This window comes from Lygodium microphyllum, chromosome 5 (assembly GCF_053477565.2).
Source record: "Lygodium microphyllum isolate KBCC chromosome 5, Lygodium_microphyllum_v1.1.10, whole genome shotgun sequence".
Classification (NCBI taxonomy): domain Eukaryota; kingdom Viridiplantae; phylum Streptophyta; class Polypodiopsida; order Schizaeales; family Lygodiaceae; genus Lygodium; species Lygodium microphyllum.
In genome coordinates, this window is record NC_141139.1 from 1,953,207 (window position 1) to 1,978,225 (window position 25,019).

At 43.5% G+C, this 25,019-nt stretch overlaps 1 protein-coding gene across 4 annotated transcripts in view; it reads right to left on the reverse strand.

The window, feature by feature from the left end:
• Window positions 1-2,346: 2,346 nt before the first annotated feature.
• SIS3 (SUGAR-INSENSITIVE 3) overlaps window positions 2,347-25,019 on the reverse strand; it is a 48,438-nt gene continuing 25,765 nt past the window's right edge. For 3 of the 4 annotated variants that reach the window (XM_087677396.1, XM_087677397.1, XM_087677398.1), the window contains 6 exons: window positions 10,598-10,736; window positions 10,030-10,119; window positions 8,231-8,296; window positions 6,743-6,868; window positions 3,685-3,798; window positions 2,348-3,558 (listed from right to left, as the gene is read on the reverse strand). In XM_087677396.1, coding sequence (XP_087533522.1) covers window positions 3,097-3,558; window positions 3,685-3,798; window positions 6,743-6,868; window positions 8,231-8,296; window positions 10,030-10,119; window positions 10,598-10,736 — 997 coding nt within the window. In that variant the 3' untranslated portion in view covers window positions 2,348-3,096. Of the gene's footprint in view, window positions 3,559-3,684; window positions 3,799-6,742; window positions 6,869-8,230; window positions 8,297-10,029; window positions 10,120-10,597; window positions 10,737-25,019 lie in introns of all 4 variants that reach the window. The other variant, XM_087677399.1, reaches the window with a different exon arrangement.

Consider the following 25,019-nt stretch of genomic DNA (forward strand, 5'->3'; position numbering starts at 1 on the left):
AGTAGATCTTTTCATTAGTTGCCATCTTTCCATGTTGTTTTTAATATCCATCTCTTGGATATGAGCCTCAACCTAAGTTATATGAGAACATTCAAATCTCTAATACTAGTCATGCCTTTCCATCCATGCTCAACAATGTTTGTCTCAACACATGAGATGGGGTAGATCCCTTCCATTGGGCACCTCATTATAGCTTAATATGTCGCCAAATCTACAATCTCCTTTGCAACTATCACATCATTTTTAGCAACATTTTACCCAAATGAATGCTTTTGTAAGTCTAACTTGCATTGAGTCCAAATCAACTTGCTTCCAACACTCATGCAAGGGATCAATCCTAGATTCATCCCAAGAAAATCCCATCACACACACACACACACACACACACACACTCTCTCTCTCTCTCTCTCTCTCTCTCTCTCTCTCTCTCTCTCTCTACATCTGCACTCATAGTTTCCTCCAAAAAACCATGTCAATTAGGACTTGTACCTCTCTCTCTCTCTCTCTCTCTCTCTCTCTCTCTCTCTCTCTCTCTCTCTCTCTTGATTGGACACTTAAATCAGCCTTAAAAACGCATTACAAAACCTACAATTGCTAGCATTGCAAATTCTATGTGATACCAAAGCAACCCTCCAAAATTTAGCTACAAAGGCTATACATATACAAATACATACATATATACATACATGTAAATGCTTTCTACCCCAATTGTTTAGAGTTTTCAACTAAATGACAATTACGTAAAATTAAGAACCTACCATGTACTTCCAAAAAGCATATTTGTTGCAATTCTCTATCATGCTATCTACAATTTAGCTACTCGAGTGCGTTTGGCTAGAGAGATTATGTGCATGTAGGAAGCACATTTGACACAAAAGATGTAGCTCTAATTGAATTCCAATGTGGAGTTGAGAACCTAAATTATCATTCCAAAAAAATCAATGTTTTGACCTACCACGTACTTCCAGAAAGCATCTTTGTTGCAATTCTCTACCATGCTATCTACAAAAGATGTAGCTCTAAATTGAATTCCAATGTGGAGTTGAGAACCTAAATTATCATTCCAAAAAAATCAATGTTTTGATTCTCTCCCATTTTGCCCATAATGTAGCTGCTTGTTTTGGAAGATTCAAAGGCAACCATTTGCTTGGAATACAGAGCTTTTGTGATAATGAGAAGCACATTCAACATCAAAGGTGTAGCTCTAAACATCCACTTATCAAACTCACTTGTCACGAGAGGGCCAAGATCCACAAATCACTAGAAAAGAAAATGCCATGTAACCAACAAGATTAGTGCTCATGTCTTACTTTGATATTGAAGCCCAACCCCATCACCATATCAACACTGTACTGCCAAGCCAATCATATTTGCCACTAGCATAAGCTCTACACCTTGCAAAAGGATTAAGGTGCAACAAACAATATATGGGCAACAACTAGAAAACATGTAATTAGAGAAGAATTTATTTGCAAACAATTGATACAAAGTCAACGAAGCTTAGATGACAATCTAACTCAACAAATTCTAAGTAAAGAGCTCTATCCACCCCTACTTCCATGAAAAAGCTTACATAGCAATCTCAACAAACTCTAAACAAAGAGTTTGTTTGAGGGACTCTGGCTAATGCTGCATGATGCAAAACAATTTAATGTGAGACTTCAGCTAGGTAAATGGATGAATCATAGTTCGAAGATGGCCTCCTTGTTATAGCCCATGATCGTGGAAGGTCAACACAACCAACATACCATATTATAAACATTCACCCGTCAACTAAAAAACATTCCAATGAACATTTTGTTCGCAATAGGAACAACAGCCCACACCCACGCCTTGAATTGCAAACTACTACATAAAACCTTAGGCTACACCCACATAGGTCACCTTTATTATGTGGTCACATAAACCTCACCTAACAAATGCTAAGATCCATCCATATGTTCAACAAGACAAAGCATGCAATACACATTTGAAGCCCATAAAATCCTTTCTTTCTACATGACGCTCTAAAGCCCTAGAGAATTTGTCTAATTATGATCCTTGCTTGATTAGACGCTCTAAAAGCCTAATTATGTTGAGTGGATAAAAGACCTACATCTTTTTTGCAAAGTTGTCACTCAATTGAGGTGAGAGATGTTTTGTTTTGGGAGGGAGTCACTTTACTGGCCAGTTAACCCGGTCACCCACTCAGCAATATGAAATTCTTATTGATTTTTCAACAATATAACCTACGGACCGACCAGTCCCAGGGTATTATTTTTAAAAAATATTAAGACACGAATGAGGAGTTAGGGCTGAGGAGTGTATTTCCACGCTCGGAGATGAAAGGATTGAGCGAGTGTCGATCATAATGCAAGTGTCAATCGGCACAATTCCACATTATGTTTATCAAGTACACATTAACCAATGAAAAAACTTGCACATGGCAAGCCTGTACTCAAAGTCCAATTATAAGATACCACAAGATAGCCTCATTGTCTATAAAGGAGTCACATCTCCAACCTCCTGCAGCATTTTTTCTCCTCTGAGGATCACTATGTACTCTTATCTTAATGGGGACAACCTAGCATGACACTATACCCGCCACCACTTTCCTGGCCACTTCAACACACTATCTCATTGGTTGATGAAGACCTCTCCAGAGACTATTAGAAATACAGGTGAAGCTGCACAGAAATACGGGTGAAGCCGCACTCCATCTTGATGACGACAACCTAGCCCTAGCTTCCCACTATTGACACCCTCTTTTGCTAGCCACTTCAGCATGCCATCTCATTGCTTGATAAACACCCAGGGTGCTTATCTTCTTTAGCCCTCTCCAGAGACTATTAGAAACACAGGTAAAACCTCTCCATGAGATTGACTACATATGTGCCTTTACACTCACTATGTAGACATTTAGGTTGTAATGCATAAGGCTATATTCTTATCCTGGTGTATGTATGCATGTGCATGCATTCAGTATAAGACCTCTGCTTTTTTTTTTTTTTGCGGGGGGTGGGGCGGGGCAAGAGAGAGAGCACGGGACCCCTCTGCACAAATGACAAATGTCATGTGCACTCACCTTAAATCAAGATAGCACAAATAGGCATAAAATTAAAATCGAGCTGGAGGAGACCTTTCAACAACCACCACACTTTCAGAAATACTGTAAGGGCTGGGTCTCACAGAACCAGAATCAACAGCCTGTCGTGGATTGGAATCTGCCTCTGGAACATAATTATGGGAACCATTCATATCACCATACATGGCATTTTCCATTCGTAAAGTACGCAATATCTCTTGAAGCCGTAATAAATTGCTCTGACCAGCTGGTTGTGCTCTTACATATCGTACACTTGATGTGGCACTGCTTGCACCTATCGCAGAAACTTGAGCAGCATCGCCCCCACCAAAATATATTCTTGCTACTCCATTCGATCGGCGGCTACCACCCAAAGCAGACAGGTCAAGGTTAGGGAAAACTGAACAACGGCATCGAGGACATTTGATATTCAGCCGCAGCCATTCATCAATGCAGGCAACATGGAAGTTATGAGCACATGGAAGCCCCCGGACCTGTTAAGTAAGAAAGAAAATGGGTTATGTTCAACATGTTATAACCTGCGGAGAACTTAAGCCATCAAAGAACTATAAAATTCATTACTTCAGAAGTCTGTAAGGCAAAAACTTTAAAGCAATCACCTCATTGCCAGCATGAAATTCTTCCAGGCATATTGGACAGTCACTACAGTCAGCTGGTACTGCCTTCAAACGGAATTTTGGGAGTTGTTGAATCAGCCCCTCAACTGCTTCCCTCTATACCCCATATCCCATCCCACACACACCCCCACCCCCAGAAAAAAAAGGCAAACAGAACAAGAGAAAAAATATTAATTGAGCAAGCCCATTCAAAAGATCACCACAACAAAAACAGAAAGCCTATTTGACAGCTGTGCTATACTGACTTCAACTATGCTAATGAATATATGGCCCAACCAGGCACAGCTTAAACAGATAAGAGTACAAGAGGGAAAGAATGCACTCCATCATAGTCATATCATAACATCTGAGCTGACATTTGGGAGGTTTTGCAAATCTTTGGTATATTGAATCAAACAGAGTCAATAGCAGATCATCAAAAGGAGAGGATGCCATCACAGCTACACAGACCCATTTACTTACTACCATAATAACATAGGAGTTAGTTCTGGACTGTATATTTCACAGGGAATTATTAAAACTTCAAATCATGATTTTGTATTACTTTGAGGACAGCTACTAAATAAGATTCCAAGGACGCAATTCAATGTCTATCTCAAGAAAAACGCCTGAAGTGGTTAGGCATTCTCCAAGTTCTCTCCAACGAGCTCTACTGCATAGAATCTACAGGCTGATTAACAGGTGAGTTGAAACATAATTCCACCAGCAAGAGAGATTTCGCATTACTTTGAGGACTTCATTATAAGCACAGTTTCCCATTATTCGATTAAGACTTTCAAGAATGTCCAAATTCAATGTCCATTGCAAGAAAAACGGCTGAAGTGTAGTGAGATTGGGCATTTCTCCAAGTTCTATCTAAGGACCTGTACTGCATGGAGTCAATATAGCCATGCAGAGCCTCTGTTTCTTTCTTTTAAGTTTTTCACAGGCTGGTTGACGTGCTAGGTGACTCATACTCCCACCATTGAGAGCCTACTTCATTAATGGATGCCTTCAACACTATCGATACAAAGTGTGGGCAATCATTCTTCGGTTGGCAGCCGCAGCTTTCAGCTTAAAAAGGAGCTGATCCCTTCAACTGCTGTAGCCAAGTTTTGAAGTTGGAACACTTCTGAATGCATTATGTTCACATAAAACATGGCTGATTGTACATTGTTTTGATAGTCGCAACTTTCAGCCACCAAGGAGAAGCCCATCTCACCCAAGCTGTCAATAATTGTAGGTAAGATTTGAAGACAATTTTTCATTCACACTACCGACTTGACCAGATAAGCAACAAGGTGATCGGCACACATGCATGTGTGCACAAGAAATACCTATTGCCCTTCCTCTTCCTCAGACTCCTTGACATGACACCTAACACAACACCCAGTGTTCATCTCACATGAGCTCGAGGCTATATCCAAGGCGCATAGATAAATATCCTCATATGCATACGCTTGCCGGGTTCTTCACGCTCCGGCATGAAGATGTAACATGGGCTTACCATCTATTTCAGTTTGAGCAGGAACAATTCTCCATTTTCCAGCTGAATTTGGCATCTCTGATTGTACCAACAACATGATGCAAACAAACAATCACCAGCCCAGTTCATTGGGCTTGTGTGTGAACTATGGGAGGTCAAAGGTTCAAAACCCACTATTGGGTGACTTTGTGGTACTACACCTTCAGGTGACAGATGGGTATTACCCACCAATAAATATTGCTTACTTCCTATAATGAAAATCATTGGAAGAACCTGGAGGAAAATCCTAATTTTGAAATAGAAGATCCGATTCTTGTTCTAGTTGAGATTTATGAGCATATTTGATCCCTCTACATTAGATTACTAGTCATGAAAACAAAGGATTGGAGTCACAAAAATCATGACCGTTGGTTTAATATTACTACAGGACTCCCTTATCCTGCTGAGCCATACTCAATAAAAATGAAGTCCTCTGATATGTACATTAGATACCCTTACACAATTGATATAGGCATACCAACCAAAAAAAGGGGATCTTAGCATTTTAACAGACAGACGTATATCAATCCTAATTATGAACACAGTAAACTGCCAGTATTTTAACAGACTGAGGTATATCGACCCTAATTATGAACACAGTAATTTGCCAGTATTTCTCCAGGGACAAGCAAACCAATCAATAATAACAGTATAAAGACTGTTGGTTTTGAATGTTCTTGGCTGAATGAATTTCTGCAAAGAGGCATGCATGGAAGAGCAGGTACAACAGGGCACTTGTACTCGTTGGTTTTAAGCTTCTCAAACCATCTTACCCATCATCTTAACTTCTTCACGACCTTCAAACGAATGTGGAACAAGCCGCAACACTGCTTTGTAGCAGAACCAATAAATCTAGTGTTTCTAAGGTAAATTGTCTGGCTTTAAATGGCCTGCAATCCACCCACTCGAACATCTGCACATTGCTTCTCTCATTCAACCTTAAGCTGATCTAAAGCATATGGTAAGAAAGAAACCTGTCATCAGTACTAGAAGCATGTCTGAATACAAGACATTTTGGCAGTTTTATTAGTTTCCTGTGTGATGGCACAGGTCATGCTCATTTCTTATAGAAAGATGTAAGCCTCGAGGACAAGTGAAGGCAACAATGTGGCATTTCGTTGAGTCTTCCTTTCCACATAAAACGTCTCTCTATGCCCCTTGCAGGCATTGCAAGAACATTTGACACACAAGCCCAAGCGTACACAAAATCGGTGATACTTCAAGAGATAAAGTTCATTTCATAAGTGACCAGTGGGATAATTAAATCAAAAGGTCCTATTGTCATGCCTTCCACAATGATTAGCTACCATGCACATCAGGCTGACCAGCCTGGGGTTTTAAAAAGGGCTCAACAAGAACCATTGACAAACTTTTCAACAAACACCATTGACAAACTTTTCAACAAGCACATTACTGCTCACTGGAAAAATCAAAGCATGACCTGAGCTGGGAATACTGTATACTCTAAGCACAAAAACTTAAGGACCAATCAAACAAGGAAAAGGTATCATACCCCAACTGGTACAAATGACAGACCTGGGATGGTGTCAAGAACAGACCAGGATGATAACTAGCTGTCTCATGCCCAACACCTCGCATTTCCAAACCAGCTGGAGCACCTTCATACGTCCAGTCTGGCACTTGAATGAGATCTACAAGGACCTGTTTATCAAGGCAACTCATTAGTTTTGTATCAAAAGGCCTCAAAACGTGTCCCTTTTCCCAAATGCACATAGGGCATTCCTCCAATATTACATATATCTTACAACCATCTAAAACCACATTAAAAAGGTTGCAAAATGTAGCAGTCTTATAAAGTGCATCTCTGAGACTATCAATCACAGTCTGAAAATTCAACTTGAAGTAGAACATGATTAATCAAGAAAACATACATTAACATTTTTCTACTTGGTCAACTTGCATATAAACACGATAAACAGTGCACAGACCTACAAGGATCTGTTTATCAAGCCAACTCCTGAGTTTTCTTTTTCCCTGAATGCACATCAGGTGTTTATACAACACTTTGCTAAATAGTACAGAAATCTTCAAGATCTGTTTAGCAACCTCACTCCCAAGTTATTTCCATTTTCCTAAATGCACATCAGGTGTTCAACCAACACTTTTATTACAAAATGTCTTAAAACATGATGCAAAACATGTGAACCATAGGATGCAAAATGCATGAAACACAACCACCTTGATCGAGATACATTTTGAAAGAATCAAATCAACTTGCAGAAAATATTTACAAAAAAGGACACCATTTTTCTACTGGATTGAACTGCAGCATGTGCAAGTTAACAGGGGTACACAGAGATATAAGGATCTGTATAGCAAGACAACTTACAATTTCTTTATGTTTTCCTAAATGCACATCAGCAGTCACTCATCCAACACCTAATCGCGTATGCCTTGAGACACTCTTAACACAAAATTTACGAATATTTTAACATTTTTCTACTGGATAGAATTGCAGCATGTGCATGTTACAGGGGTACACAGAGATCTATAAGGACCTGTATAGGAAGATAACTTACAATTTCTTTATGTTTTCCTAAATGCACATCAGCAGTCACTCATCCAACACCTTATCACATATGCCTTGAGACACTCTAAAACATAAAATTTATGAAAATTTATGAAAAGAGGACAGAACATTTTTCTACTGGATTGAAGTGCAGCATGTGCAAGTTCAGGGGTACACAGAGATTTATAAGGACCTGTATAGCAAGCCAACTCACAATTTCTTTATGTTTTCCTAAATGCACATCAGCAGTCACTCATCCAACCCTTAATCTTATATGTCTTGAGACCCTCTAAAACATAACATTTATGAAAGTTTTATGAAAAAAGTCATCTCAACACAACGTCCACTTCTACGAGTATCAAATCCAAGTCAAAATAATATTCAGCTTTGAAGTAAGAAATAAATTAATTGTAAAAATTTATACATGTTTCGACTGTATGAACTTACATCCTGTCTAATAAACTGTACAACAGGCATTATCTGAGTTGCCATACCTCCCACTCTGAAATAGACGTGCCTTGAGGAGCTCGCTGAAGATGAGCCCGGCGACGAACCAGCCACTGAGAAAACAACATTTCCAAAACGGTCTTATACACCTACTACTGTGACGGACTATATCTTAATAATTTTCAAAAAGTTCCTGAAACAATTACCAATAACAGTATCACAACTAACTCTGTAAGAAAACACACACATTGAAAATTGGAGTGCAGCACAACCAGCTTTATTAAAAATCTCCCCATAAAAGTTTCTCGCTCCCTCCCTCTCTCTATAACTTGTAAGCAAAAAAATAATCAAAAGAAACCAGAATCTAGCTACAAGCAATAAATTCAGCAAGTTTTCAAAACATACATGCCTGTCTCTGCCTCCCTTCCTTCCCATCTCCCTCCCTCAAGATAAGCAATCATGGAGGTTATGAACCAGTCATTGACAAAATATGAATGCCAGGAGGCTTCCATCAGATGATGTCAGCACCATTGGAAAAAAAACACAGAGGTCCATTAAGGGATGTCTGATGTATACAGATTTTATCTATCACTTAGCGGTATGCCTACACAGCAACAGTTAGATGCACTAAAATCTCAGTGAGACCAAGGCCATGCTCTTTAATTAATAATATAGAGTTGCTCTTATTTAAACGAGGACACAAAGGTTATCTGCCCTGTCTCATAGGAAAAACTCTTAATCTTTGCTATGAACATAACTTAGGGAACGCTTATATTATAACCCCATGTCCAAGGGTTTGGCCAGTTTAACTTTTCGGTGCTTCCCACAAGTTGGATGAGCTAAAGACAAGGAGGATAAGTATGAAAATCACTTGTCCCCAAGGTCAATCTGTGCATATTTCTTTCAAAGATTATTCAATATTCCATAATCCAAAATAAAATAGCTGAGTCATGGATAAAGTTAATGATCATCAGCCTCCCATGACTTGAAATTACTTCAATGCACTCTATACACTAGTTCCCTGAAGGATGAAGCTGTCAAGGAGTGGTACTGGTTAAAGCAGAGAGATAATAAGTATGCCATTCCTAGAGTTGGGGATGTGTCTTTGATTTCTGAGTATACAACATGGAGCAGACCATGGACAAGACTATTAAAAAGCCAAAGAACAGAAGAAATACAAGTGTGAACAGAGAGCCAAGAACTAGACTCTAGAGACTTTCAACAGTAAAGCACCTCTAAACAGGATGAATTCACAGCAGAGAACTAAAAGTGATGCACCTCTCAGATAAGTTTACTTCTTAACTCAGAGGAAGAAACGGTTCTACATACTGTTGAGAAAAAGGAAGCACTGGGTGCCAATACAACATGTGCAGTTTAATAACAATTGAATAGGTTCAACTCCTCCTTGGTTGTGGGTGGCGTGGACAGCATTGATAGAGAGACTTTAATGAGTGAAATAAATAAAACCAAGTCCCCAGAAAAATCAGTGACAAGTCAACTGACTACGTCTTTCAGCCAATAAACGACTTCACAATCCTAGCCACATCATTTCCATCGCAATGCAAGTTTCAGGAGGTTTATACCCTGAAATTTGAAATGCAGGAACTCACTTTGCACCCACCCCCTGAAACAATTGATACAATAAGGCTCTACAGAAAGCTTCTCAAGTACTTAACTTTCGCCGATAGTAACTATCACTCAGGTTATGAGAAAGGATGTCTAGCTTATACGAGCAATCGTTACACCACATAACCAGTCAAAACATTACCAAAAAGCCAATAGTGAGAACAGCGCATACCCAACCAACTTTTGGCAAGAATAAAACTATTAAAGTTCAATCTTTTACCTTTCCTGTGGCCAAGCAAGCAATGCACACTAGTCCACAATAGCTGAATAGAAGCCACACTAGGAAGCCATATTTCTGTCCCTCAGGTACCTGTTCCAAAGAGAATCTAGTTTAGCCTGCTTACAAGGGAGCTGAACATAAGACTAAAACAAACAAGATGTTTGCCAGCAACAGACAGACATGACAGCATCTCCTTACACATAAGCTAAAGTCGGCTTGAAAACTTACTCTTGACAATGATAATATATACAGCTAAGCAGTTCCCTAAGCATCTCTTTAAATATAAGCTGAGAGCCAGCTTGAATATCAGTCAAACTTACTCTTGCAGATAACAATCTATGCAGCCAAACAGTTCTCTAATCTTTCACCATTACCAACTTGAAGTGCATGAAGCTTGCATACAATCAGATAAATTTCTTGAGTTCTGGAACTCAAACTACTTGTACAACAGTGAATCACTTTTACAGGGCTCAGAAACATGAATATATAAAGTTCCACATATCTCTGAGTGTTTGCATGCTTGATGATTAGACCATCTTTTCCCAGGGACCAAAAGAGTCAAACTTACACAACTTCTTGCACTGGTGAACCATAAACTACCAATAACAGTCCAACCCCACAAGAATGGATAGAGAAGTGCTGCCAAGGAACATAGAACAAGAACCCTTCCATGAAACCTCAATGTCCTTTGTAGATCATCAGTGCCCCTGAAATAAACACATTTACATAGCACTGTTGTAAGGCTACAAATAAGAAGCATTGCTATACATTTCAAAGCACTGCTAGACATTTCAAGCATAATACAAGTGACCTGTATCCCTATGAAAAAAGGGTCAAGTTTTTAAGAAACACATTTCATACTAGAAAAGTTAATTAACATTTTGTAGGTTTCAAACTTGTATGGAACAGGTTTCTGTCGAAAGATGACATACCAGCGAGACAGCAAGGTTTGCAGGGAGGCACACAGAGTAAACTCTAATGAATGGAATGACAAAGTTCTGAATCATGGAGTGAATGTGATACAAGGGAACAAGGGTGCAATAGCAGAAGGAAGATGATGAAGACAGCCATGAACCACAAACCGCAATGTCCTTCGGAAGGGGTGTGAGGGTAGTGGAGAGGCTAGAGAGAAGAGGTGACGGACTGAATGAATCAGCCATGAAGAATGAGAGACAGAGGCAGCCTATAAATAGGCATAGTTAGTCTAGGATGGCACCCCTTTTTGGGGCTACAAACCCTAAACGCAAAACACAAAAACGCAAACTGTGGGTGAAGGGTTTCTCTTCAGTTTCTATGCAGCACAGTTAAATGGCAGATGGGTGGTCATGAAAATGCATAGTCCATTCCATGTTTTGGTAAGGCAAAATTGCCTATAAGAGAAATACATGGCTGCAAGAACTTCTTGACATAGTCACTTGGAATGGGGGAAGCAAAGGTTTCAACTGTTGGAACAGGCATTCCCCACTCTTGCCTCCTCTCTATTTGCTTTGCCAATCACTCCCACTCCTCTTCTACCAATCATTGCCTTCTCTTTTAAAGAGCCCCAAAACATGAAATTACCAAACTTTGCATCAGATTTCCAAACTTTCCTAGAGTGTTTGTGTCCAATGAGCCAAAATCCTAATTTTGGGAGGATCCATATCTATAAATAGAAAGGCTGGTCACCACCCAGCTTGCAAATTGTTGGCACCGTGTATACTGCTGTCTACACCCCTCTCCCAAGTGGATACCTCAGTTCATGCCACCGTCCATCAGCCAAGCATCTACATCAGCCTCCTCCACTGTTGCATTTGCTGTTCACAACCAGTTTTTCAGCCTGTCCAATGTAGCCCACTGCCAATAGCCCCAAGTGACAGGTGGGATGGACCCTTGGTGTTGAGCTAAAACACGCTTTTCAGCTTATTAGCATTTTTAAACAGCCCCAAAACACACTTAATTAATGAAAAAACCCTAAGATAGGGAGCGGTCCGAGAGAGTTTCAATGGTCCCCCAAAAACCCTAATTCTTTGGGGCACCCTTCAACATCCATAAATAGACACGCTGCCCCCATTCAGCCTTATTCCCGTCTATGCAAGCTTCACACCCTTGAGTGCAGATTTCAGCCCTCAGTCTACCTCTACATGGCTGTCCAACCTTCGAGACTACTACCACCACTCCACCAGCACTTGCAATGCCCTGCCGCCTTCCTCTAGACTATCGCCCACTGTTTGGCGCCTTCCTCCAGGCTGTGTTTGGCATCTTCCAGCCATCGCCAACATCTTCATCACCTTCTGCAACTATCACCTCCGTCTCCAGCAACCTCTGGTGTCAACGTTTTGCACATTCCTCTCTCTTAAAAATTCGACCGGTGGTCACAGACTTTGGATCCGTCTCATCACACAGCTCTGCCCTTGAGTATATGTACACTCTTACATTCATTTGCAATATTCATTCACTTCAGAGTTGTGTTCTTCTTTTCCTTCTTATGTTTGTGTTTGAGTTTTGAGTTTTGCTTTCTATGTCTATGCCTGTCTCTTTGTGTTTCCGTCATGGTCGTGCTACCACATTCACCCGGTTGGTGAGGCTGGCTACCTCTCCAATCATGGAGGACATACGGCATTTGGAGCGTCTGGCGATCCATCTTCATCATTTCAGCCAAGTCCAGTGTCAGGTTCGTACAATCCTTTTGAGTTGAATGAATCAAAACCCTCACCTATTTCTTCTTTTGAGGTGCAGGATCCAGATGGCTTTGCGTATGTGAACTTTAATAGAGAGGGCTCACGAAGCAGACGAAATTCAAGTACATCTACAGCTTCTGTTTCATTTGAGCATGTAACACATACTTCTCACTTCGCTCCCATCCCACCCTCTTCTACCTTCACCCTTGATCATCTCTCTTCATCCTTTCAAACTCTCAGATTACACTCCACATCCGCTTCACACACACACACTAGGGGTTGGATCTTCCATCTCCACTCCTAGCACCTTCTCCTTCTCTACCCCATTCTCTACCTCTTTGCACCATGGTACTTCGTTAGGGGGAATGCCACCCTTTAACACAGCGCCTCTCACCTTTTTGCAAATGAGCACACCCATAGCACGTGGGACGGCTGTGATAGGCATCCCCCTCACTACCTCCATATTCATCTCTCACATGACCACTCAAACGCAAGGGATTCCATCCTCGGCTTATGGTGCATCATCCCACTTACCTTGGGTTACACCTACACAAGGATTTCCATCTTCTGCTCTATGTGTTCCCATCCCACCTCCACCATGGGCTACTCATACGGCAACCATGCCCATGCCTAGTCAGCCCATCTCTACCTATGGATCCACCTTGCACACTACCCGTATGCTTGGTGGGCACTTTGGGACCCATTCCCAAGTGCACTCCACCCCCCCCCCCCATCTTACCCCTATTAAACTTTTTCACACTACCCATCTCCGAGCACTACCACCCCTATTGCAACGGCCAAGAATGCCTTCACGGATAAGACTCGTTTTAACGGGTCAAATTTCACCACTCGGTCGGATTTCATGCAACAAGTGCTTGAGTCTCAGGGTCTTTGGAACCTCGTCATTGATCTAGAGCCTATGCCAACCTTAGGAGACAGTCTCTTTCACTAATCCTAAGGGACAAGTTGATTGATCTATAGGTCCCAATCTTGTTGCATTTCATGCATCCATCTCACCTTCCTCTCCACCTCATCAGGCGTTCCCTTGGCAGAGCCCTACTACTGGACGTACACGATAGTAGACACCTTCTTAGACTAGTATGTCTCTAGATCCTTTAGAATACCCCAGGTCAGTCTAGCATCCATTTTTTGCACTCTTAGAGTCGGGCCCATAGGATTCATTGTCTTAGCTTTTCCATTCTTAAGTCTTCCACTGCATTTACTCACACACATACACATTCATTGCATTGTCTTTTCAGTTAGATTTTCTCTCTGTTATGTTTTGCTTTGGAGCATCACACCAGTGACCTCTGTGTTTGGAGATTCTCATCTCTCTTGCAAGGTTTTGTCTTTCAATGTAGGGCTAACTTGCAGATTGCTTTGGTCCTACCTGGGCTAGAGACGTGGGGATGCGCATTGTTCCTTTCATGGTTTCATCATCCTAGGAGTGCTTGCTCTTCTTCCAGCATGGAGGTTTCCCCTCCCGAGGCAGATCGTGCAGCATCTCTCTCGATGCTATCATGGCAGTGACTTCTACCTTGCTCTTCCAATGGGGTGCTTCATCCACTTCATCTTCATCATCTTCTTCCATTTTTTATGATTCTCGGCACCACATGTAGACCAACATCAGGCTCCTCTTCCTTCGGCATCTACATCCAGGTTGAGAGGGGGTTCCTATCCTTCTTGTTATTCTACAAGCTTCAGCACTTTGTCTTTGACATCCACTTATCCCCCCTGTTGTACTTTTCCCCTTTGCATTGCATGATTTCATCATCTTTGTACTAGGACGCTTGGACAAGTGAACAATTTCCCAACGAGGAACATTGTCCAAGTAGTACCTGTTGCATAAGCATTATTCAACATGTAGCATACTTTGCATCTCATTGTGCCAAGCACCACTTAAGCAGATCCTGAGTTCTTTCCACCGATGGCTGTTGACACCACGCCACCATACTCGTTCATCATATTTTCCCTCGTCATTGACACCCTTGAGTGGATGGGTAAGCTTGTATTGTTTTGTGATGTGTTGGATGTACCCTCCGTACTCTCATCTTCTAGGTCACTGTTACTCAATCGGCCGTATCCCGTAAAATTTAACTCTTACTTTTTTATTTAATTTTTTTAAAACAAGTTCAATGTGGTTCCATCCACCTTTGTACGGCTTGGTAGGCCACTGGGCAGCAGACATGCACCCCTTGTCTGATGCCCTATCCTCTTTGGGGTGACTACTTGGACTCCCTTGGTAAGATAACCATCGCCTTTGTAGTCTTGGTAGGCCACTGGGTAGCCGACGTGCACCCTTTGTCTAATGCCCTAGCTGCTTTGGGATGGGACGTTTTGGAGTAAGTACAAATCAATGTGGTTGGCCTAACCTTTCGGCTCAATTTTGAGCCTGAGAGGGGATGTTGAGCTAAAACACGCCTTTCACTTTATTAGCATTCTTAAACAGTCCCAAAACACACTTGATTAATAAAAAACCCTAAGACGGGGAGCAATCCGAGAGAGTTTCAATGGTTCCCCAAAAACCCTAATTCTTTGGGAAACCCTTCAACATCTATACATAGACATACTGCCCCCATTTAGCCTTATTCCCATCTGTGCAGGTTTCACACCCTTGAGTGCAAATTTCAGCCATCAATCTACCTCTATATGGCTGTCCAGCCTTCGAGACTGCTACCACCTCTCCATCAACCCTTGCAATGCCTTGGCGCCTTCCTCGAGGCTGTCGCCCACTGTTTGGCGCCTTCCTCCAAGCTGCATTTGCAATCTTCCAACCATCGCCAACATCTTCATCACCTTCTACAACTATTGCCTCTATCTCCAAGAGCCTCTGGTGTCAGCATTGCTTCACAATTCGACTAGTGGTCACAAACTTCGGATCCATCTCCAGTGGACGTCACTCTCCGACACACTGCTCTTCCCTTGAATATCTATACACTCTTACATTCATTTGTAATATTCATTCACTTCAGATTGTGGTGTTCTTTCTCTTCTTATGTTTGTGTTTGAGTTTTGAGTTTTGCATTTAGGGTTTGAGTTTTGAGTCTTGCATTTAGGGTCTGAGTTTTGCTTTCTATGTCAATGTCTATCTCTTTGTGTTTCTGTCGTGGTCATACACTCTGTGTTTCCTCAGTGCAAACCCTAGCAATTTTCTTTACACTTGGGACATTGGGATGTCGTCTCCATAATGAATCCGTGATGGGACGCATAATTTACAAAGTGACATCACTTTAGAATGTGTCACAAAGTGACAGAATGATGTCAGAGTGCAGCGGTGCGAGAGCGTAGGACTGAGAGAGAGAGAACGCAGAGAGAGAAGGGAGAGAAAGAGACAGTGGACAATGAAGATCTGCTGTATAAAGAATGCTGAATACAAAGATATACACGGACGCAGTGCACTGGACTGCGTGTCTCCACCTCGACGATGCGACCTGCTGTCCACCTCGAAGTCTGCTGCAGTCTGCACTGTCTGCTGTCTGAAATCTGTGAACAGAGACAGAAATCTGCACGGCACCGGTCTGTAATCTGCGACAGAGAAGAATGGCCAGACTGCTGGAGACGTCGACTATAAATAGTCGAAAACAGCCACGAACTGGGGCGCCAGAAATAGGGCGCAGCCTGGAATAAATCAGCTGCAGGCAGTCGGACTGCCATGTGGCAGTCCAACTGCACAGTCCGACTGTGCAGCAGCCTGCTGGTCCGACTGTGCAGCAGCCTGCCCTCCAATAGGCTATGATCTCTAACACCCCCTCTCAGAGCCTGGACAGGGCAGAAGCCTGAGGGATCTGGAACGTTGCCGAAGGAGAGCCTGAGGAAGCGCCTTCGTAAACAAATCCGCAAGATTGTCCTCTGTCTTGCAATACTCCACAGTGATGGTCTCATCCAAAAGCTTTTCTCGGATGAAGTGGTACTGGATCTCAATGTGCTTCGTCCGGGCATGAAAAACAGGGTTCCTCGCCAAGGCAATGCAACTCTCATTGTCACATCGCAGCAATGTAGGACGAGTCTGGGGGCACCCAAGCTCCTCCAACAATCTCCGAAGCCACACAACCTCGCATGTGGTGGAAGACACGGCCCGATACTCCGCCTCAGTAGACAAAAGGGCTACCGTGGGCTGCTTCTTGCTACTCCATGAAATAACACCTGCACCCAAACTAAAGCAGTAACCTGTTGTAGACCGCCTGTGGTCCACGTCACCGGCCCAATCCGAGTCGCTCCAACCTGCAAGTACAAGATCTGACCCATTTGTCCCTGCGGGGTAATGAATCCCCAAATCAGACGTCCCCCTCAGATACCGAAGTATCCTCTGAGCAGCCTGCCAATGCACCGTCTTAGGTTCACTCATGAACCCTGCCAAGAGCCCAACAACAAAACATAGATCAACCCTCGTGTTGAGAAGCCAAATCAAGGACCCTATCAACTGTCGATAGCGGGACGCATCCGCCAAAGGAGAAGCTGAATGGGAAGTGGCCTTCCAGTTCGGATCCATAGGAGTAGAGAGGGCCCGACAATCTTCCATCTCAAAAGACACCAAGAGCTCCTGTACATATCTCTGTTGGGAGAGAAAGATCCCCCTCTGAGACTGATAAATCTCATGGCCTAAAAAGAAATGGAGTAGCCCCAAATCCGTCATCTCGAACGTTCAATGTAAAGCTGACTTTGTCTCCTGGACCTGCTGTGCATCATCACCTGTGACAATCAAATCATCAACATATAATACAAACAGCACACAACCATCCTCGGAAGTGTGAACATACAGCTGCGGATCGGCCTTGGACCGCCGATATCCCAACTGAGTCTGGACGAACAAATCAATCTTCTCGTTCCAAGCTCGCGGGGCCTGCTTGAGACCATACAGGGCCTTCTTCAACCTGTAGACTTTCCCATCTGAAGAACCAAAGCCAAGAGGCTGCTCAACGTAGATCTCCTCCTTCAAATCACCATTCAGGAAGGCCGACTTCACATCCAACTGATAAACAGGCCATCTCCTATGGCCAGCCAAAGCAAGAACAGCTCTAATGGTTGCCATACGAGCTGTGGGGGCAAAGGTGTCATGAGAGTCAATCCCTGGGCGCTGGGCAAAACCCTTAGCAACAAGGCGAGCCTTGTGCTTATCCAAAGTACCATCACTGAGATATTTGGTCTTGAAGACCCACTTGACTCCAATCACCTTCTTCTTCGGGGGGCGTGGCACAAGTGACCAAGCGCCATTCCTCTCAATAGCCTCCAACTCAGCTTCCATAGCTTTCTTCCATGGGGCGGACTGTAAAGCCTCCTTCACGGAGATGGGCTCTCGATCCTGCATAACACGGGACATCAAACAATAATTGGAGCAAACAAGCTCCGAAGAATGCGCCTGGTGCCTCCGTGACCGCCGCGGACCATCCTGCGATCCCCACTCCTCAGGAATCCCCTCGATCCCTGAATCACGGAGTGTGTCACGGGCCCAGCGAGGAGGAGGCCGAACCTCCCCTCGTCGTTCTCCATCAGTAGAAGACTCTGGAATGTCCGCCGGTGGTAACTCCTCAGAAGGGTCCGGTGGAGCAGTAGACTCTGTGTCAGAAACAGAATCATAATCAAAAGGCACGGGCTCCAGTGGAACTGTAGAAGGAGCCCAACTCTCCCCTGGATCTCCAAGAACCGGGTGCTCCTCACCCGTTGAAGAAGCCGGAACCTCCACAAACCGCACATCACGGCTAGTATATACATCCCGCTTGACGGGATCATACAGTCGGTAACCTTGGGACTGGGAGCTGTAGCCAACAAATACATGTTTTCAAGAAGCCGCTTCAAATTTGTCACGGTGAGCCTTGGGAATGTGAACATAGGCATCACACCCAAAGACCCGAAAGTAAGAAACATCTGGCTTTGTTCCAAAATAAGCCTCAAATGGAGTCATCCCTTCCACTGCCGAAGTAGGGGATCGATTAAGGATGTGGACTGCAGTAGCCACAACCTCGGCCCACAGAACCCGAGGGGTCTGTCGGTGCTCCATCATGGTGCGCGCCATCTCGATCACACTGCGGTTCTTCCGTTCTAGAATACCATTTTCTTGAGGAGTATTGGTATTGGCAAACTCCTGGTGAATGCCTCTATCTGCACAAAACCGAGCAAATTCATTAGACACAAATTCACCTCCCTTGTCGGATCACAAGGTCTTCAACTTCCGGCCTGATCGGTTCTCCTCAAAGAGAAGCCAATCCTTGAAGTGCGAGAAAGCTTCTGACTTTAGTGCCAAAAAATAGGCCCATGTCATCCTGCTATAATCATCCACGATCAGCATGAAGTACGAGCTCCCACGCAGGGACTCATTCCGCATAGGGCCACATAGATCCGTAGATACTAACTCCATCGGTGAAGTAGACCACCGCGAAGCGGTGTGGGGAATGGCATCTCTATGCTGCTTCCCCCGTATGCAGGAGACACATGGCTGCTGGCTCACCACTATATCCGGCAACCCTCGAACAAGTTGTCCACGTGACGCCCTCCGAAGATAGTCATAGTTCAGGTGACCAAACCGAGCATGCCATAACTCAGACTGTGACTGTGAGTTAAGAAGAAGAGTAGAGAGGACAGTGGAAGACTTCAGTTTGTAAATGCCGTTCTCCTCATATCCAGATGATAGAACCTTCCTCGATTCACGATCAAGGACTCGCACTGTAGAACTATCAAACTCCACCAAAAGACCAAGGGAGCAAATCTTATGGACTGAAAGGAGATGGTACCCTAAACCTGGTACATGCAAAACCTCTGAGGTATGGGTGCCACCTCGTCCATCCGGAATAAGCTGCATCTTACCCCGACCTGCAATAGAAACTGAAGAGCTGTCTCCAATGAGAACCTGCCCACGCGAAGGTCGCAGCTGGGCAACACCATCTGATGAAGGAGTCATGTGCCGTGAGGCACCACTATCAACAATCCACTCTCGAGCTTGGGGAGCCGTCATCGCAGCATCAGAAGCATTCGGTGAAGCATCCTCAATGACAACTAAATGTAGAAATGCAGCTGATGAGGATGCAGCCACCGCTCCAGAATCCTTGGTTTCCTTTTTCTTGGTGTCCTTCGAGTCTTTGTCAGGGCAATCCTTCTTCCAATGGCCAGTCTTTCCACAAATATGACATGTGGAGTCTTTGTCCTTGTCCTTCTTGGACTTGTTATCCCCCTTCTTCTTCTTTTGGTCCTTCCCCTTCTTCTGAGAGGCTTGACCTATCAACGCCTCCGACTTGGAAGCATTCTGTCCCTTTAACTGTTCCTCTTGGTCCAAGACCATAGGAACCAACTCTTCCCAGCGAAGAGTAGACTCTCGCCCCGAAGCAATAAGGGCAGAGTAAAATGTACCGAATCGTGGCGGCAACTGGGACAATAGTGTGATCGCCATGTCTTCGTAGGAAATCGGCTTCCCCGCATTCTGAACCTGCATCTGTAGCTGCCTTAGCTTGTTAATGTGTTCCCTTAGCGAAGAAGACTTATTGACGGACAAGGTCCGCATCTGTACCTCCAAAGAAACCCTCTTCATCAGGGTCATCCGATTGTACATTTGATCAAGATCCAACCATATCTCACGAGCCACCGTCAAGTGCTCGATGTGAGCGATCACGGCTGTAGTGCATGATAGAAAGAGAAAGGATCGAATCCTGGCATTCAGTTTGTCCCAATGAGACTGGGCCCTGGCCAACTCTGCACGAGCATCGGAAGAGAGTTTGGACTCATCTCTTACCGAAGGCCGGTCAATATCCTCCTGTACCAACTCCGCCAAATCATAGGACTCAAGGATGGCCAACATCATAACACGCCATATGCGGTAGTTGTCGCCGTCGAGCTTCTGATCTGTAGGAAGAGCCGGTAAGACAGGCACCTTCCGGTCCATAATCGCCTGGAATTCCAAGTCCATCTCTGTAGACATCTTCACCTGCAATGCCTTCTCAAACACAAAAGCAGCCCCCTCTGACTGGGTAAACTCAGCCTGCTAAGGCTCTTCCGCGTCCTGAAGCTTCTTCACCCACCGGAGGCGATGAAAAAGCAAAACCTACACTTTTAGGTTGAAAACTCAAACTTCCTCCGCGTCAAACAGCAGCAAATTCACCACCTGTACTCCTTTCCTGTGCGCCCACACTCGTTTCAGCCTTGTTCCAAGGCGCAGCCCTCCTGTCTGCCCTTAAACGCAAAAAACGCAAATTTGTGTTGCGATGGAAACTCCACTTCAGGTTGATTCTGAGCTCAGTCAGCCCTCAAACACTGCTCTGATACCATGTCAAAGTGCAGCGGTGCGGAAGCGTAGGACTGAGAGAGAGAGAACGCAAAGAGAGAAAGGAGAGAAAGAGACAATGGACAATGAAGATCTGATGTATAAAGAATGCTGAATACAAAGATATACACGGGCGCAGTGCACTGGACTGCGTGTCTCCACCTCGACGATGCGACCTACTGTCCACCTCGAAGTCTGCTGCAATCTGCACTGTCTGCTGTCTGAAATCTGTGAACAGAGACAGAAATCTGCACGGCACTGGTCTGTAATCTGCGACAGAGAAGAATGGCCAGACTGCTGGAGACGTCGACTATAAATAGTCGAAAACAGCCACGAACTGGGGTGCCAGAAATAGGGCGCAGCCTGGAATAAATCAGCTGCAGGCAGTCGGACTGCCACGTGGCAGTCCAACTGCACAGTCCGACTGTGCAGCAGCCTGCTGGTCCGACTGTGCAGCAGCCTGCCCTCCAAACAGGCTATGATCTCTAACAAATGAGGATAGAAAATGTGATGGGATGCTTGTTTCTGATGGATCTGGGACGGCATTTGTGACAGACCCACCATCATCATCATCTTCCCCCTTCTCATTTCTATCATCATCTTCATAATCCTTATCCTCTTCCTCATTGTCTTGCTCTTCTTCCATAATCCCTCCCATGGTGACTCGTCCCTTTCAAGCTTAGTACCCCGAAATGGCGTTTCGAGGCTGCCGAAACAAACAGGCCATTTAGGACCGAAACGGAAACGGCAGACTAGCATTTCGGCATCCTCCAATCTGTTTCGGGACACTCCAACTGCCGTCATCGCCGCCGCCGCCACCTCCTCTTCTTCTTCTTTCCCTCATTAACCTTTACTTCTTACTCTTATTCCTCTTCCTCCTCTTCTTAGTCTTCCTCTTTCTCTTCCTCTTCCTCATCCTCCTCTTCTTCTTCTTCCTCTTCCTCTTCTTCCCCCCATTAGCCTTTACTTCTTCCTCTTCTTCTTCTTCCTCTTCCTCTTATTCTTCCTCTTCCTCTTCCTCCTCCTCCTCTTCTTCTTCTTCTTTTTTTTCTTTCCCCCATTACCTAAAGGCTAATCATAGCGTTGAATCCATATTGGAGACACGTCACTCCAATCAAGAGATACGAGGGCTCCGGCGGATCAAAGAAGTGGCGGTGCAACTATTGTGGATTGGAGAATTCAATGAGCATAACACACGTGAAAGACCAATTGGCATGTGTTTCCAACAAAGACATCGGGTCTTGTTGTCCAGACTACAGTTGCCAGTCATTCATTGATGTTGACACTTATTACTCAATAGTTACTAGAGTCTAGAGACTAATACACAGTGCTCAGTGCTCAGTGCTCAGTGCTCAGTGCTCAGTGCTCACTGGACTTTGGGGTTTTAACTCATTATTCACATGACATAGTTACATGTATCATTATATATTAATTTCACTTATTATGCATCTTGATTCTTGTTCCATTGTTCTTGATGTCAGTCTCCACTGTTCTTGATGTCAGTCTTCCATTCTCTTTAGATCATAGATGATTTAGGATTCATAAATTATAATTCATTTGTTGCCTTCAGTTTTGAAAATTGAGTCTTAATCGTGTTAAGCTATCTTAAGTTTCAACCATTGAGTCTTAACTCTTCAATCTTCACTCATGAGTCATGACGTGTAATGAATCATGATTTCAACCATATAACATGGACTCAAAAATTTTATATAAAATTTGGGTACATGTTATTGTAGGCATTGATATATTTACATACCTACATAATACTGTATTTATTTTAGTGTACAATCCGAAACGTTGTTTCCCCGTTTCCAAAATTTGGCCGAAACTCCGGTTTTTCCCGTTTCCATTTCCCCTGTTTCCGAAACTCCCCCATACTATGCTTTCAAGATTGGCAAGACCTTGTCTATTGAGACTGTTTTATAGCTATTTAAGAGGCAAACTAGGGCCTTGAAACATGGTCCCATTCAAGGATAGCAAGACCTTGTCTAATGAGATTATTTCAGAGCTGTTTGTAGTCTTGTCTATTGACACTGTTTCAAGCCCCTCTAACAGCTAGGCCCTTGTCTATTGAGATTGTTTCAAGGCCCTTTGAGAGGTTTTCTTTCAGTGTCTTTTGAGTATCATAGCCTAGTTCACTAGTTCTTGGACATAATTATTTGCATATTGCAAGAAGTTGGTTCCAAGCTTGGCTACAATTGTTGAAGTTGTGCTTTTGTGTGTTACTTTAACGATGCACAATCTGAATTTCAAAGTTAAGGTAAAACAATTGTTAATCTTTAAATTTATTTTGAATTTTTTAATACCCTTACAGTCCCCCATCCCCTATTTTTGGCTGTCCCCATCCCCCATCACTCGCGACTATGCTACTGCCTAGAAACTACTGCAAACCCTGCATTTTCAAAGCAGTTGCTACCATACAGCTGCCAAATTATCAACATTGCTGTCACGTATATCTCAACTGCTGTGTTTTCATACTGCACTTGCCGCCCTACTTCCTCACTACCCCCAAGAGCTGCTGCCTGTCTCGGAATTGCTGTAAACTTCGTCAAATAAGTCCCCATCAGGTGCAGCCCTGCATAATTGGGACAGAACAGGTTGCCCTGCTGTGATTCAGGATCCATTTAGTGTATGACACTCTCTAGCTCATCTCTGCCCTGGTCCTTTTCAGAGAGAGACGAGTTCAAAGGTTTTGTATTCACTCTACATAGTGTGGTTATTGCATGGAGCATCATAATATTCATTCTTCATTCTTCAATCTTCATTTTTCTCTGAGCTACTCTTTGCCTCTGAATTCTTTTGTTATCAATTTCTGTTTTGTCGTATACTTGTGTTTATCTTCATTGTTTGAGTATTTCTTTAAATGGTATCAAAGCTAGGTACTCTCTGACGAAACCTACACTTTGAACTGAAAGCTCCATGTCAAAAACAAGAACTCTCAAAGGGAAGATGACGTCCAACACATCTTCACCACTTTAATCTCCAAGACAGCCGTTGCCAAGAACTGAACAGGATTGGGTCACACAGCTTGCTTCTCTCAAGATTCTATCACAGGTGGAGAAAACATCTACGACCATGGTTCTTACTAACCGTTCGAGATCTCACAAATCGAATATGACTTGATTCTAATACATCGTGCCATGCACGCCATTTAAGGTAAATATGGCCCTTTCCCTTAAGATGATGCACATAAATCTGAATATATGGCTAGATTGTCAAAGCCACCAATTGATACGGGCCCCTTGTTGAGCTAAAAGTGCAGTCCAAACTTAATTAGCTCTTATTAACAGCCCCAAAACTAAAATTTACCAAACTTTTACTTAAAAACAATCCTAGAGACTTTGTGTCCCATAAGTCAAACCCTATTTTGGGAGGACCCATCCATCTATAAATAGATAGGCTGTCCATCACTCAGTGTTAATCTGATTTTTGCAGATTGCTGGTGCCAAAACTCTCCTCTCCACAACCCACACAAAGGATATCTCAATTTGAGGAGTTATCCATTGCAAAATACTGTTGCTACCTATTGTCCAGCCCTCCCCAAATGTTGGTAACTGTTATCTACTGTCCAGCCTGCATTTTCTGCGGTACAACCATCTGCTTCTGTCTCAGCCTATCACTAGCTGCCACATGGCAGTTTTTCTGTGTTTCCTACACCAGACTACCACCAGGAGTGCCATGTCATCAGCTTTACCTGTGTTTGCTGCTGCACCCTGTCACCCTGCTGCCATGTCATCAACAAATTCACAAAGAAACCCAGGCTTTTGATTGGAGAACTCATCCTCACAAACAAGTTCACAAAGAAAAATGGCTTCGAGCACACCCTCAACACTTCAGCCTCCAAAGCCTTCCTTGACGAGAAACGACCTGGAGTGCACTTCCTCACAACTTACCTTGCAAGGATCCGACTTGGATAGGGAGATATCAAACTACCATGGAATCCCCAAACCATGAGAGATTGCACAAGCCGAATGCAATGCCCATCTTCTCCTCTCCTTCATTTACTCCTATACCAGATATGCATACACTGTTGGGAATAAAGGTCCATCATGCCTTTCAATTTCATATATATCTATCTAAAACCTAAA